Below are 15,794 nucleotides of genomic sequence, written 5' to 3'. Positions count from 1 at the left end.
AAACTAAGAACACTGAAATTATTGTATTTTTCTTGTCGTCTATATTGAATACATCATTTAAACATTCAGTGTAGGTTGGAAAAAGTATGTGAACCCCTCGGCTAATGACTTCTCCGAAAGCTAATTGGATTCAAGAGTCCAATCAATGAGACAAGATTGGAGATGTTGGTTAGAGCCGTCTTGCCCTATAAAAAAAAGAAACTCACAAAATTTGAGTTTGCTATTCACAAGAAGCATTGCCTGACGTGAACCATGCCTCGAACAAAAGAGATCTCAGAAGACCTAAGATTAAGAATTGTTGACTTGCATAAAGCTGGAAAGGGTTACAAAAAAGTCTCTCTAAAAGCCTTGATGTTCATCAGTCCACGGTAAGACAAATTGTCGAGAAAGTTGAGCATTGTTGCTACTTTCCCTAGGAGTGGCCACAGAAGAAGCCACTGTTGTCCCAAAAAACATTGCTGCAAGTCTGAAGTTTGCAAAGTGCACCTGGATGTTCCAGTATTCTGTGGACAGATTAAATTACAATTGAGTTGTTTGGAAAGAACACACAACACTATGTGTGGAGAAAAAAAAGGCACAGAACACCAACATCAAAACTTCATCCCAACTGTAAAGTAAATTGGAGGGAGCATCATGGCCAGCTTGCTATCATCGACGGAAAAATGAATTCCCAAGTTTATCAAGACATTTTGCAGGAGAATGTAAGGGTATCTGTCCACCAATTGAAGCTCAACAGAGGTGATGCAACAGGACAACGACCCAAAACACAGAAGTAAATCAACAGAATAGCTTCAACAGAAGAAAATAAGCCTTCTGGAGTGGCCCAGTCATAGTCCTGACCTCAACCCAATTGAGATGCTGTGGCATGACCTCAAGAGAGCAGTTCACACCAGACATCCCATATATTGAACAAACAGTTTCGTAAAGAGGAATGGTCCAAAATTCCTTCTGACTGTTGTGCAGGTCTGATCCACAACTACAGAAAATGTTGAGGTTATTGCTGCCAAAGGAGGGTCAACCAGTTATTAAATCCAATGGTTCACATACTTCCCCCACCCTGCACTGTGAATGTTTACATGGTGTGTTCAATAAAGACATGAAAAACTAATAACAAACAATTATAAATTAAGCAAAATGTGTTTGTCTATTGTTGTGACCTAGATGAAGATCAGATCAAATTTTATGAACAATTTATCCAGCAATTCAGGTATTTCCAAAGGGTTCACATACTTTTTCTTGCCACTAAAATATAAAAATATACATACATACACTTAGGTTGGAGTCATTAAAACTCATTTTTAAACCACTCCACACATTTCTTGTTAACAAACTATAGTTTTGGCAAGTCGGTTCGGAAATCTACTTCATGCATGAGAAGTAATTTTTCCAACAACTGTTTACAGACAGATTACATTTATACTTCACTGTATCACAATTCCAGTGGGTCAGAAGTTAACATACACTAAGTTGACTGTGCCTTTAAACAGCTTGGAAAATTGGCTATAGAAGCTTCTGATAGGCTAATTGACATAATTTGAGTCAATTGGAGGTGTACCTGTGGATGTACTTCAAGGCCTACCTTCAAACTCAGTGCCTCTTTGCTTGACATCATGGGAAAATCAAAAGAAATCAGACAAGACCTCAGATTTTTTTTTTTTGGAGACCTCCACAAGTCTGGTTCATCCTTGGGAGCAATTTCCAAACACCTGAAGGTACCACGTTCATCTGTACAAACAATAGTACGCAAGTATAAACACCATGGGACCACGCAGCCGTCATACCGTTCAGGAAGGAGACGCGTTCTGTCTCCTAGAGATGAACGTATTTTGGTGCGAAGAGTGCAAATCAATTCCAGAACAACAGCAAAGGACCTTGTGAAGATGCTGGAGGAAACAGGTAGAAAAGTATCTATATCCACAGTAAAACGAGTTCTATATTGACATAACCTGAAAAGCCGCTCAGCAAGGAAGAAGCCACTGCTCCAAAACCGCCATAAAAAAGCCGGACTACGGTTTGCAACTGCACATGGGGACAAAAATCTTACTTTTTGGAGAAAAGTCCTCTGGTCTGATGAAACAAAAATAGAACTGTTTGGCCATAATGACCATCGTTATGTTTGGAGGAAAAAGGGGGAGGTTTGCAAGACGAAGAACACCATCCCAACCGTGAAGCACGAGGGCGGCAGCATCATGTTGTGGGGGTGCTTTGCTGCAGGAGGGACTGATGCACTTCACAAAATAGATGGCATCATGAGGTAGGAAAATTGTGTGGATATATTGAAGCAACATCTCAAGACATCAGTCAGGAAGTTAAAGCTTGGTCGCAAATGGATCTTCCAAATGGACAATGACCCCAAGCATACTTCCAAAGTTGTGGCAAAATGGCATAAGGACAACAATGTCAAGGTATTGGAGTGGCCATCACAAAGCCCTGACCTCAATCCTATAGAAAATGTGTGGGCAGAACTGAAAAAGTATGTGCGAGCAAGGAGGCCTACAAACCTGACTCAGTTACACCAGCTCTTTCAGGAGGACTGGGCCAAATTCACCCAACTTATTGTGGGAAGCTTGTGGAAGGCTACCTGAAACGTTTGACCCAAGTTAAACAATTTAAAGGCAATGCTGCCAAATACTAATTGAGTGTATGTAAACTTCTGACCCAATGGGAATGTGGTGAAAGAAATAAAAGCTGAAAAATAACTCTATTATTCTGACATTGCATTCTTAAAATAAAGTGGTGATCCTAACTGACCTAAGACAGGGAATGTTTACTAGGATTAAATGTCAGGAATTGTGAAAAACTGAGTTTAAATCTATTTGGCTAAGACGTATGTAAACTTTCAACTGTACACACACAGACACACACAGAGTAGTTGCAGGCACTGGTAATGCAAGAGCAGCCATTTTGCAAAGTGAAGAACATCAATCCATGACAAAGCATTTCATGAACCACACACAGTGAACGAACAACAAGAATAACAAAACAAACATTTCAAAAGTGACACAAAAACAGGAGTGCATAGAACATTTAAGGCAGGCCCCATTTGAAAAGGTTAAAAGTTACACAAGGACAAGACACTGAGGGAGGGATCCGGGGACCACTTGCGTACCTTTGGCCTCCGCGGCCTCAGCGGCAGCTATGTCAATGTGGGTAGTGGTGAGAAGGAGAAAAGTGAGTCATCAATGCAGAGACCAAATAACATCAATAACAGAACAGACAGAGCGAACCAACCAGGAAAACAGGTTATACTTCCAGAGCAACAGCACCATTCAAATACACCTCAAACCGTTTTTAGTGTGATGAGAGAGAGTCTGCCTCCCTAATGACAATGTATTATATTAGGATTAGGAGCACCCACAAGGCTCTGGTCAACAGCAGGCCACTATAGGGAACAGTGTCATTTAGGCTCTGGTCAACAGCAGGCCACTATAGGGAACAGTGTCATATAGGCTCTGTCAACAGCAGGCCACTATAGGAACAGTGTCTATAGGCTCTGGTCAACAGCAGGCCACTATAGGAACGTGTCATTTCGGCTCTGGTCAACAGCAGGCCACTATAGGGAACAGTGTCATATAGGCTCTGGTCAACAGCAGGCCACTATAGGGAACAGTGTCATTTCGGCTCTGGTCAACAGCAGGCCACTATAGGGAACAGTGTCATTTAGGACAGTACCAGAGTGAGAGCGGCCTGCAGGAGATCTAGGATGCTAGCTGCTGTTAAAGGGTCATGAGGGCTTAAATGTGGATGGACAGATTTGGGGGGGGGGGGGTTCTGAGCAGTGAGCACGCACGCACAAGCGTCTTTTATTGGGCTATTCTGGATCTTGTTATGGGAACAATCCAATGACGAAGTCTGCTGGGCGGAGAAGGGAACGGATCTCCTTGCTACATCTCTCTTAATGAAGTGTGTTATGGCTCAGTTCTCAAAGGAACACGTGTGATGACAGATGACAACTGTGGCGAGATGACAGCTTTAATCTTTCTATTCAACTTGTTCTTAATGAGGTGCTCTGTTACTGGTGTCACTGAATAACACATGGTGAATCTAGCTCTGAGACCATAACAGAGCGCTGAATACAGTAGCTAAAGTAAGGCATTTCCCCCTTTAGTTTTCAAAGAGCACTGGCACTGCAGTCAAAACGGCTCAGCATTTCCCTAAACGTCACCAGAGCACTGTCAGGTAGCAGTGAAGACAAACAGGGATGTAATGACCCAGGACACACAACCAATCCAGGGTTTTAACTTGGCCAGTCAGCCTAGCCTCCTCGATGTTAAAGCCTTGGTCAGGCTGGAGGGGCGAAAGACACAGGGTGTGTCCCAATTACTAATAGGGGTCTGGTCATAAATAGTGCACTCGATTGTGAATAGGATGGCATTTGGGGCGCAGCCTGAGACAGACAATGGCATTCTGGTAAAGGTCACGTCATGTGGTTTCTCTCTGAGTGCTCACAGCTTTGTGGCGACGTTCAGTACACCTCCGCCTCGCTTGGGAGACCAGCCCCCAACATGCCCTTCTCTCCTTCCTGCTGACAGGCCTGGTGTGTGTATTTCCCCCGCTGGCTGGGCTGGTTGACCTTTAGATCAGGGCTACGGCCACTTCAGTGACAGGCGGCTCTGAGCCGACCCCCCGGACACCCGCCCACAGTCCCCCCTCTACCCCACGGGGACGGCTGGCTTGATACAGAGCCCCAGACAGACGAAGGTTGTGTCCCAAATCACAACATCTTCCCTTTATAGTGACCAGTGTGGCCCATAGTAGCCCAGTGAGCTAGGGGAGTGAGGGCAGCAATCTAACATGATGTTCATCTAATGTACATTAACAAAGGCCAGGTGTAGGCTTCAGCGACTGTGATGGTTTCCACATCTCCACTGCATCATGGAAAAAGGAAAGCAGAAGAGCCGGGTCTATTATGTTTTTTCCCCAAAGTGAACTTATTCATGTCAAAATGCAAAACATTGAGTGAAGCGTACATCCTTCGGTTTACTGTGGCAAGGCTGTGTCGTTAGTGCAGGTTAAAAACAGCATGGCACCCCAGGGCCCTCTGAGGGTAGGGCATGGGGAACGGGTGGAGCTGGGGGTACAAGAGAGAGAGGAGGACAGAGACAGCAAGGTGAGGGTAGACAGGGGAGGGTGAAAGGAACACTTACCAGTCTGCAAGGTCTGTTTGCCGCCTGATAACACTCCTAGAGGCAGCGACCCGGTCGGGGTAAGTCCTTTGAGTGTCAGCACACTCTCACTCTCCTCCCTGAAGAGCGGGAGAGAAAGGAGAAGAGACACCTTAGATATCTAACAAAGTTTTCAATAACTACATATGTTAAAACACTCCTCTGTAGCATCCAATGACATCCCTGTATATGGGCCACTAATAGTCCTACATACAGAAACAGTAATAGACCTCCATATAGAACATGTGTGAATTCTAGGATCTCTGTGCTGATCTGCATCTCCCTTTCCCCATTGCATTTGTGTGGCAGGCTAATGTCATTACACAGCCTCACCACGGTGCTGTGTCGTGACTCACTATTGCCTGCTCATTAAACCTCTGAGAAGCAGCACTGTGTTTTCAAACATTACTTCATTAGGCACTTAACTGACTTCAGTCATGTCATGAACTACACTCAAGTCTAAACTAAAAATAGACTTCAGTCTACTCCCAACCTCAAGGTCTTGAGACTTTGGGTGCGTCTGAAATGGCAACCTATTCCCTAAAGTGTACTACTTATAGCCAAAGCCCTAGGGCCCTGGTCAAAACTAGTGCACTATACAGGGAAGAGGGTGCAATTTGGGACACAATATATGCTGTCTGGTGTGATTCTGAGAGAGAGAGAGAGAGAACTTCTCACCTGAGAACAGAGAAGACTCTGGCCATCTTCCCAATGGCTCGGATCTTATTCCGGATCACCTCTTTGCGTACCGCTGGGATTCCACCGTCTTCTCATAAAATACAAGAAAAAAAATTCCTAAACTGGAGATAGGAGATTTCGGAGATTTCATATTGCATTGTAATGGTTTCTACCATTTGACATACACCGAGTCTACAAAACAACACATTAGTCCATGCCCCAACGAATTGAGGCTGTTCTGAGGGCAAAAGGGGGTGCAACTAAATATTAGGAAGGTGTTCCTAATGTTCTGTACACTCAGTGTAGTCTGACATTATCATAGGGAAGAGGAAAGGACAGTGTGGAAAATTAAGGGAGCCAAAGGAAGAAGCAGAGTGGAGAGGACAAAATGGGGAGGGGAGAGAAGTAGAGCTCTGTCAGATCTCCAGCGAGTCCTGAGATCTCCGAGCTGAACTCCACGCATGAGAGACTGTTTCTGACTGAGCTATGATGACGTGGTTCTACATCTGCATTGCTTGCTGTTTTAGGCTGGGTTTCTGTATAGCACTTTGACATTGACTGATGTAAAAAGGGCTTTATGAATACATTTGATTGATAAAACCAGCTACCAGCTTTACTTAGCACTCCAGCGATAACGTGGAGGTGTGTGTGTGTGTGTGTGTGTGTGTGTGTGTGTGTGTCTCTCTGTCATAGAGTTGGCGTTGAAGTGCCTTTTTAAAAACAGAAGGGCAGCTTTGCTTTTAATTGTATGATAGGTCTGATCACCCACAACGATGAGACAGCCTATAGGGAGGAGGTCAGAGACCTGGCCGTGTGGTGCCAAGACAACAACAACCTCTCCCTCAACGTGATCAAGATAAAGGAGACGATTGTGGACTACAGTAATAAGAGGACCAAGCACGCCCCCATTCTCATCGAAGGGGATGCAGTGGAGCAGGTTGAGAACTTCAAGTTCCTTGGTGTCCACATCACCAACAAGGTCCAAGCACACCAAAAGTCATGAAGAGGGCATGACAAAACCTATTCCCCTTCAGGAGACTGAAGAGATTTGGCATGGGTCCTCAGATCCTCAAAAAGGTTCTACAGCTGCACCATCGAGAGCATCCTGACTGGTTGCATCACTGCCTGGTATGGCAACTGCTCAGACTCCGACTGCAAGGCACTACAGAGGGTAGGGGCCAAGCTTCCTGCCATCCAGGACCTCTGTACCAGATGGTGTCAGAGGAAGGCCCTAAACTGAAAAAGACTCCAGCCACCCTAGTCAGACTGTTCTTTCTGCTACCGAACGGCAAGCTGTGCCAAGTCTAGGTCCAAGAGGCTTCTAAACAGCTTCTACCCCCAAGCCATAGGACTCCTGAACACCGAATCAAATGGCTACCCAAACTATTTGCATTGCCTSCCCCCCCCCCCCCTCCCCCTTTACACCACTGCTACTCTCTGTTGTGATCATCTATGCATAGTTACTTTAATAACGCTACCTACAGCTGAAGTCAGAAGTTTACATACACCTTAGCCAAATACATTAAACTCAGTTTCACAATTCCTGTCATTTAAACCTAGTAAAAATTCCATCTAGGTCAGTTAGGATCACCACCTTATTTTAAGAATGTGAAATGTCAGAATAATAGTAGAGAGAATGATTTAGTTCAGCTTTTATTTATTTCATCACATTCCCAGTGGGTAGGAAGTTTACATACACTCAATTAGTATTTGCTTTAAATTGTTCAACTTGGGTCAAACGTTTCAGGCAGCCTTCCACAAGCTTCCCACAATGAGTTGGGTGAATTTTGGCCCATTTCTCCTGACAGAGCTGGTGTAACTGAGTCAGGTTTGTAGGCCTCCTTGCTCACACACGCTTTTTCAGTTCTGCCCACACATTTTCTATAGGATTGAGGTCAGGGCTTTGTGATGGCCACTCCAATACCATGACCTTGTTGTCCTTATGCCATTTTGCCACAACTTTGGAAGTATGCTTGGGGTCATTGTCCATTTGCGACCAAGCTTTAACTTCCTGACTGATGTCTTGAGATGTTGCTTCAATATATCCACATAATTTTTCATCCTTATGATGCAATCTATTTTGTGAAGTGCACCAGTCCCTCCTGCAGGAAAGCACCCCCACAAAATGATGCTGCCACCACCGTGCTTCATGGTTGGGATGGTGTTCTTTGGCTTGCAAGCCTCCCCCTTTTTCCTCCAAACATAAAGATGATCATTATGACCAAACAGTTCTATTTTTGTTTCATCAGACCAGAGGACATTTCTCCAAAAAGTACAATCTTTGTCCCCATGTGCAGTTGCAAACCGTAGTCTGGCTTTTCTATGGCGGTTTTGGAGCAGTGGCTTCTTCCTTGCTGAGCGGCCTTTCAGGTTATGTCAATATAGAACTCGTTTTACTGTGGATATAGATACTTTTGTACCCGTTTCCTCCAGCATCTTCACAGGGTCCTTTGCTGTTGTTCTGGGATTGATTTGCACTCTTCGCACCAAAGTACGTATATCTCTAGGAGACAGAACGCGTCTCCTTCCTGAGCGGTATGACGGCTGCGTGGTCCCATGGTGTTTATACTTGCGTACTATTGTTTGTACAGATGAACGTGGTACCTTCAGGCGTTTGGCAATTGCTCCCAAGGATGAATCAGACGTGTGGAGGTCTACAATTTGTTTTCTGGGGGTGATTTCTTTTGATTTTCCCATGATGTCAAGCAAAGAGGCACTGAGTTTGAAGGTATGCCTTGAAATACATCTACAGGTACACCTCCAAATGACTTAAATGATGTCAATTAGCATATCAGAAGCTTCTAAAGCCGTGACATAATTTTCTGGAATTTAGTCAACTTAGTGCATGTAAACTTCTGACCCACTGGAATTGTCCTAACCGACTTGCCAAAACTATAGTTTGTTAACAAGAAATTTGTGGAGTGGTTGAAAAAACGAGTTTATGACTCCCACCTAAGTGTATGTAAACGTCTGACTTCAACTGTACATATTACCTCAACTAACCGGTGCCCCCACACATTGTACCGGTACCCCCCTGTATATCTGTATTTAGTCTCGCTATTATTATTTTACTGCTGCTCCTTAATTACTTGTTACTTTTATTTCTTATTCTTATCTATTTTTTAAAACTGCATTGTTGGTTCGGGGCTCTTAAGTAAGCATTTCACTCTAAGGTCTACACCTGTTGTATTCAGCACATGTGACTAATAAAATGTGATATCCAAGGTGTGCGTTTTGCAACCTGTGGACCAGCGAGGGTGAAATCCTGGCTGTGCCTCTTACCTTCACACAGGTCGTCTCCTTCCGACATGAGTTCATCATCAGAGCAGATGTTCAGCACGTTCACCAGCATCTCTGTCACTGTTGGGAGGGGAGAGACGGCAGCACCACAGCTCAGGTTAGCACCACCACCAAAACACTCTTTGCTGCATCTTTTTGGGTGCAGACCTATTACACTAGAATGTGCCAATGCTCCTTTCTGGCATTCTACTCCGCATTCTTAACTCTGAAACACAGTTTGGACGGGGACCACATGCATACCTTTCTCTCCAACAAAGGGCAGAGACCACGTGAAGACGTCCATAAAGTTGGGCAGCCAGTAGGGGTGGGGGGAGCAGTTGAACTGCCGAATGTTCATCACATTGTTCTCATACTTTAATACAGCAGCTGGAAGTCGGAGCAAGAACAAAATAATGATACACTTAGCCATTCTGACATACAGAAAATGTAGCACTGGCAAAAGTAGCACTTATAACACATTGGCAAATTGTCATATTTTGGAGACAGAAGAGGGAAATGCCAATCCCAGCTAGTAAACATAACAGCCATATAAAGACTATGCATAAAACACCCACACACTGTCTTGATATAAGGAGTACACAAACCTTTGTTGTTGTACACATCTAGGTAATTTGGTGCTGAGAAGATTGTAATTAATGAAGGAAAGCCTGTAGTCTGGCTTTTTCTGTACATCCGATACCTGGGATGAGACAATTATTTTAGTTTGACAGCACAATAGTGAAGAGCCAAAAATAAATATTGCTATTTTTGGTAACGTTAAGTGATCAAAAACAGTGAAACTTACCCTGCATCCTGTGCTTCGTGTGCTCTTATTACCGACAACAAGTTATTATTTATCAAAAAGTCACATACAGCCGGGTAACTGCAAGGCAAGACAGAGAGAAAAAAAACTATTAGAACAGCGAGTGGAATTAAATCTGGACCTCAGAGTCAGTCTGACAACCATGCAACGTGACAGATTCTTTGAGTAAAACCATTTGAAGCATTCTCTAGCGGTTCTTTACTTTTGGAAATACATTTTGTGTATTACCCTCTGGCCTGGGAGGTAGGCAGGGTTTAATTAACTAGTGAGGCCAAAGTAGAGCAGAGGCAAGGCAGTGGTATTTATGAGCTCTGATAGCTGATCCAAATGCAGTCAAGAGAACAGGAGTTCACAGCCACGGCCAGCAAGGAGACTTGGTGTGAGTCTTAAATGGCACCCTATTCCTTATATAGTGCACTACTTTTGACCAGGGCCCTATAGGGAATAGGGTGCCATTAGAGACAGATCTCGATGTGGCTGCTGGACTGGCTTTTACACACAATATATTATTGTGGGGTATGCATGGTGTCCGAGCTGTGTGCTAGTAGTTTAAACAGTCAGCTCAGTACATTCAGTTGGTCAACATTTCTTACAAAAACAAGTAGCGATGAAGTCAATCTCCTCCACTTTGAGCCATGAGAGATTGACATGCATATTATTCATGTTAGCTCTCTGTGAACATTTAAGGGTCAGCAGTGCTGCCCTGTTCTGAGCCAATTGTAATTTTCAGAAGTCCCTCTTTGTGGCACCTGACCACAACTGAACAGAAGTCCAGGTGCGACAAACTAGGGCCTGTAGGACCTGCCTTGTTGATAGTGTTGTTAAAAAGTCAGAGCAGCGCTTTATTATGGACAGACTTCTCCCCATCTTAGCTACTGTTGTATTATCATGTTTTTGACCATGACAGTTTACAATCAAGGGTTACTCCAAGCAGTTTAGGTCACCTCAACCTGCTCAATTTCCACATAATTTAATATAACATTTTGTTGAGGTTTAGGGATTAGTGAATGATTTGTCCAAAATACAATGCTTAGTTTTTTGGGGTTATATTTAGGACTAACTTATTCCTTGCCACCCATTCTGAAACTAATTGCAGCTCTTTGTTAAGTGTTGCAGTGATTTCACTCGCTGTAGTATCTGATGTGTATAGTGTTGAGGCCTCCGCATACAGACAACACTGGCTTTACTCAAGCATGTCATTAATAAATATTGAAAAAAGTAAGGGGCCTAGACAGCTGCCCTGGGGAATTCCTGATTCTACCTGGATTATGCTTGAGAGGCCTCCATTAAAGAACACCCTCTGTGTTCTGTTACAGGTAACTCTTTATCCACAATATAGCAGGGGGTGTAAAGCCATAACACATATGCATTTACAGAAGGAGATTATGATCGATAATGTCAAAAGCCATACTAAAGTCAGGCAAAACAGCTCCCACAATATTTTTATCAATTTCTGACAGCCAATCAGTCATTTGTGTAAGTGCCATGCTTGTTGAATGTCCTTCCCTATAAGCATGTTGAAAGTCTGAATTATTTTTACAATAAAATAGCATTGTATCTGGTCAAATCATTTTTTCCTAAAGTTTACTAAGGGTTGGTAACAGGCTGATTGGTCGGCTATTCGAACCAGTAAAGGGGGCTTTACTATTCTTGGGTAGTATAATTACTTTTGCTTCCCTCCAGGCCTAAGGGAACACTTTCTAGTAGGCTTAAATTGAAGATATGGCAAATAGGAGTGGCAATATTGTCCGCTATTATCCTCAGTAATTTTTAATCTGTTGTCAGACGTCGGTGGGTTGTCATTGTTGATAGACAATTTTCTCACCTCTTCCACACTTTACAGAATTAAAAAATATATATATATATTTAAATTAAACCTTTATTTAACTAGGCAAGTCAGTTAAGAACAAATTCTTATTTACAATGACAGCCTACACGGGCCAAACCCAGACGACACTGGGCCAATTGTGCACCGCCCTATGGGACTCCRAATCATGGCCGGTTGTGATACAGCCTGGAATTTAACCATTTCAAATCAGTTATACTTGGATGTGTAGTGTCAGCATTTGTTGTATCATGTAGACCTATCCCTGGATACTCAGAGGATATGGAAACTATTCAAGTGGCAAACAGTATTATTTGATTTCATTGGCCAGTATTATTGAATATAATATTTATTTTATCCATCTGAAACTGGACACGTATTGTGCTCTACTAGTACCGTACCTGAAAAAGTAGGAGCAGCCTCGCACTGAGTTGTGGTTGAAGTGTTCTGCTGTCTTTTCACTGCCGTAGTCCTCTCCTGGGTCAGCCCAGATCAGGTCACACATAGGGCCGAAAGCTGGAGGCTCCTTAAACCTGTCTAACTGTGGAGCGCGTGCGTACACACACACACACACACACACACACACACACACACACACACACACACACACACACACACACACACACACACACACAGCACCGTGAGTCACAGAAAGTTGATCGATCACAGATTAAAATCAACCAAATGTATCCACACTTGGTTTTGTAGTCAAACGTGGACTCAAACACCACTTTCTCATCAGGTGCCAGGTGAACTTACTTTCCTAATGTCGTCTAGGCAGTTGATTTCTGGGGAGAGACCGCCGTGTACACACAGGAACTGTTGGTTGAGAAGAGCAGCTAGGGGCAGGCAGTCAAAGGCCTCCATGCAGGCATCATACACGCGCTCAGAGTACTTAATCTTACCTAAATATGGAACAGGTGAGACAACTTCACAATTGCTTTCAGAGAGAAACTACTAGCGCTATTTAAACACTTGATAAGACAGTACCACATTCAATTGTCACTGAGGTCAAACTAACCGTGTTTGCATGCCAAAATAACTTAGTAGGAAGTAGAGTCAATTAGCTACAGCCTAGTATTTCAGAGGGTTTCATTGTTTTGTTTGTCAGCCTTTAGTAGCAACAGCATACATGTAGTGCCGGCACATACTTCACACTGGCCATTTGGGACTAGTAACCTACATATGTTCAACCACTATCTTAACAGTTACTGGCTACACCGCAGCGGATGTTGTGTCTTCCTGGATAATTGCTTAAGCTTCTTTACTTCAGATGCTGGTGAACTTTCATCAGTGTAACTTGTCTTGCACAACACTTACCACAGGTCAGATTAACTGACTGACTGTTGAGGAAGTGAAGTCCATATAAGGCGAGAGAACGGCAGTGTTTGTTATTAGGCCAGTAAATTAGGAGCAGTTAGTTCGGCCTAACAACAGACGTCCCTTCCTCTCTCATTAACTAGTCCAGAAAATACCCTAAATGAAAATGCTTAGTACTGGACAGGGCCACTATCATTGAGAGTCCAAGGAAAGCAAGATAATCAGTGAGTACCATGATTGAGAGAGAGAAGCATTCAAACTATTCTAAAGTAGCGAAGGGAGAGAGAACCACACCGCACTCCATTTGACCTTCAGCGTTTGAAATCAGTTTATATGGAACTCATGTTTCCTGTCATGGTTAAAATGTTCAGAGGCCTGTACAGGCGCACATAAGGGAATTCATCAGTCTTGCACTAGCCTTACACTAACCCAAAGGCTGAATGACAAACCAGAACAAGTCTTTGAAATACTAAGGCCTTTGGCTATAGCCCATCTAATTGAATCTACTGTTAAAGATTTTGGCGATCAAGTGAAAGCCATTCATCTGCCCAAGTAGGGCTGGGCGAAATATTGAATTAATTAGAACGTATGTTTTTGTGCGATATTTCAAAACGCCTATCGCAAGAATCGAGGTTTGTTATTTTTATGAGCGTTTGTCCGCTTGTTCTCATGTTGTATTTTTGGTCTCGTCTCCTTCGCTCTTCTGAGTCTCTTCATTTACACCAGATTTTTGTATAGAATGACAAGATGCAAGTCTCAGTTTTAGCAAGAGTGAAACCTCTCGCTTCGCCACTTACTCTACAGTTTACACACACATCAAGAGCCCCCTTCCCCTGCCTCTCACAGCAACAAAGTTGAGAGGTTCCATCTTCCTCTTTGACAAGCGGTTTCAACTTGCTATTTGCATCTGAGGTTTGGTCCAACAGAGTCGGTCATATGGACACCAAAACACATTGAGACATTATTTTACTGTAAGAGAGATATTAAAAAAGGCTATCGTTAGAAAAGTTCTCAACTACTCAAATTGTGCGTAGAGCAGACACTACTAAAACAAGAGTATCAATGCATATTGACTCTGGAAAATTAATGCTCAGTTTGTCGTGTGCGCTACTGGGGTACCACGTCCCGCTAGCAGCATTTTAGGCAAAGACTGTCATGCTACCTGTCTAGTTTGTGTTTTATAAATGTACAATAAGCATAAAACAATTATATAAGGAATTAGCAACTTGTTCATTCTGAGAAATAAGTTAAGCCACTTGATTTCAACATCTGAACAAAGTGGACAGTCTAACATGCTTTTCAACCAGTTGGAGACAGAAGGGTGTGTTTGTAACAATTCAACCTTGTTAGCTAGCAAATAGATCCAAGTTGGCTACACTTGAAATACAAAGATTAGCTGGCTAATCACTAGCACGTGGGCTTGCGAGATTGTTGATGAGGCCTGAGTTCATTTTCTACAGCCTAATTCCTGCTTCAAGAAGTGAGTCATTATTAGTGAATGTGCATTATGCATGGTTCTACTTAAATTTGCATTTTTCACAGAGATACTTGAAAGCTAGATGAGTGATTGCAGAAAAAAAAAAAATGGTTCAACTACTTTGATAAAATTCAATTATTAGTGGGTCGTATGGTTGTGGAAGGCTTATTTAGCCTAGGTAATACTTCAAGCCCTGAATTAACTTGATTGCTGACTGTTTGAAATGCAGTGTAATTGACCTTTAAATTGTATAACACTTAAATTGMGAAAATCGGCCAAAACAAATCTAGATATAATTTTCAGGCCATATTGCCTAGCTCTATGCCGAAGGATCCCATAGCTAAACTGTTGTCAGTCACATGAGCTTCTGGCTGACTTCCAGAGAGGAGAGCTAATAACCAACTGGTCAAAAACTGGTTGACGCAACGTTGCTTCAATGTAATGCCAGGATTTCACCCTCGCTGGTCCACAGGTTGCAAAACGCACACCTTGGATATCACATTTTATTAGTCACATGTGCTGAATACAACAGGTGTAGACCTTAGAGTGAAATGCCCTGAAGAGCCCCGAACCATCATATTACATGTTTTATTTAAAGTGCATTTAAAGTTTGATTTAGTCCTATTTTTTTATTTAGATTTTTGGTTAAGATGAATCCAACATATCAATTGTTAATTTGTAGATAAACTTTAATTAAAGCCAGACTAAGTCAGCGGCACAGACGGAACTATTCAAGTAGAAGATAAATCTCCTTCAAAATGCTGATATTTGGTTGTGTTTAGGCATGGGTGGCTCTCACACACACACACACACACACATTCAAGGGTTTTTCTTATTTTTTTTTTACATTGTAGAATAATAGTGAAGATATCAAAACTACGAAATAACACATGGAATCATTTAGTAACCAAAAACAGTGGTAAATCAAAATATATTTTACATTTGAGATTCTTCAAAGTATCCACCCTTTGCCTTGATGACAGCTTTGCACACTAGAAATTCTCTCAACCAGCTTCATGAGGTAGTCACCTGGAATACATTTCAATTAACAGGTGTGCTTTGTTAAGTTCATTTGTGGAATTTAATTCCTTCTTAATGCGTTTGAGCCAATCAATTGTGTTGTGACAAGGTAAGGGTGGTATACAGAAGATAGCCCTATTTGGTAAAAGACCAAGTCCATATTATGGCAAGACCAGCTCAAATAAGCAAAGAGAAACGACAGTCCAT

The 15,794-nt window shown here is 42.7% G+C and overlaps 1 protein-coding gene across 6 annotated transcripts in view; it reads right to left on the bottom strand.

The window, feature by feature from the left end:
* The window catches only part of LOC111958241 (serine/threonine-protein phosphatase 2B catalytic subunit gamma isoform), a 42,596-nt gene that overhangs the window by 3,313 nt on the left and 23,489 nt on the right, over positions 1-15,794 (bottom strand). For 2 of the 6 annotated variants that reach the window (XM_023979462.2, XM_023979464.2), the window contains exons 5-13: positions 12,530-12,675; positions 12,172-12,311; positions 9,928-10,005; positions 9,728-9,822; positions 9,384-9,509; positions 9,126-9,203; positions 5,844-5,934; positions 5,148-5,245; positions 3,110-3,136 (exon numbers count right to left, since the gene is read on the bottom strand). In XM_023979462.2, the coding sequence (XP_023835230.1) occupies positions 3,110-3,136; positions 5,148-5,245; positions 5,844-5,934; positions 9,126-9,203; positions 9,384-9,509; positions 9,728-9,822; positions 9,928-10,005; positions 12,172-12,311; positions 12,530-12,675 (879 nt within the window). The remainder of the gene's footprint in view (positions 1-3,109; positions 3,137-5,147; positions 5,246-5,843; positions 5,935-9,125; positions 9,204-9,383; positions 9,510-9,727; positions 9,823-9,927; positions 10,006-12,171; positions 12,312-12,529; positions 12,676-15,794) is intronic. The other 4 variants (XM_023979463.2, XM_070436885.1, XM_023979465.2 and 1 more) reach the window with 3 other exon arrangements.

This window comes from Salvelinus sp. IW2-2015, linkage group LG33 (assembly GCF_002910315.2).
Source record: "Salvelinus sp. IW2-2015 linkage group LG33, ASM291031v2, whole genome shotgun sequence".
Taxonomy (NCBI): Eukaryota; Metazoa; Chordata; class Actinopteri; order Salmoniformes; family Salmonidae; genus Salvelinus; species Salvelinus sp. IW2-2015.
This window is presented reverse-complemented; position numbering and strand designations above follow the sequence as displayed.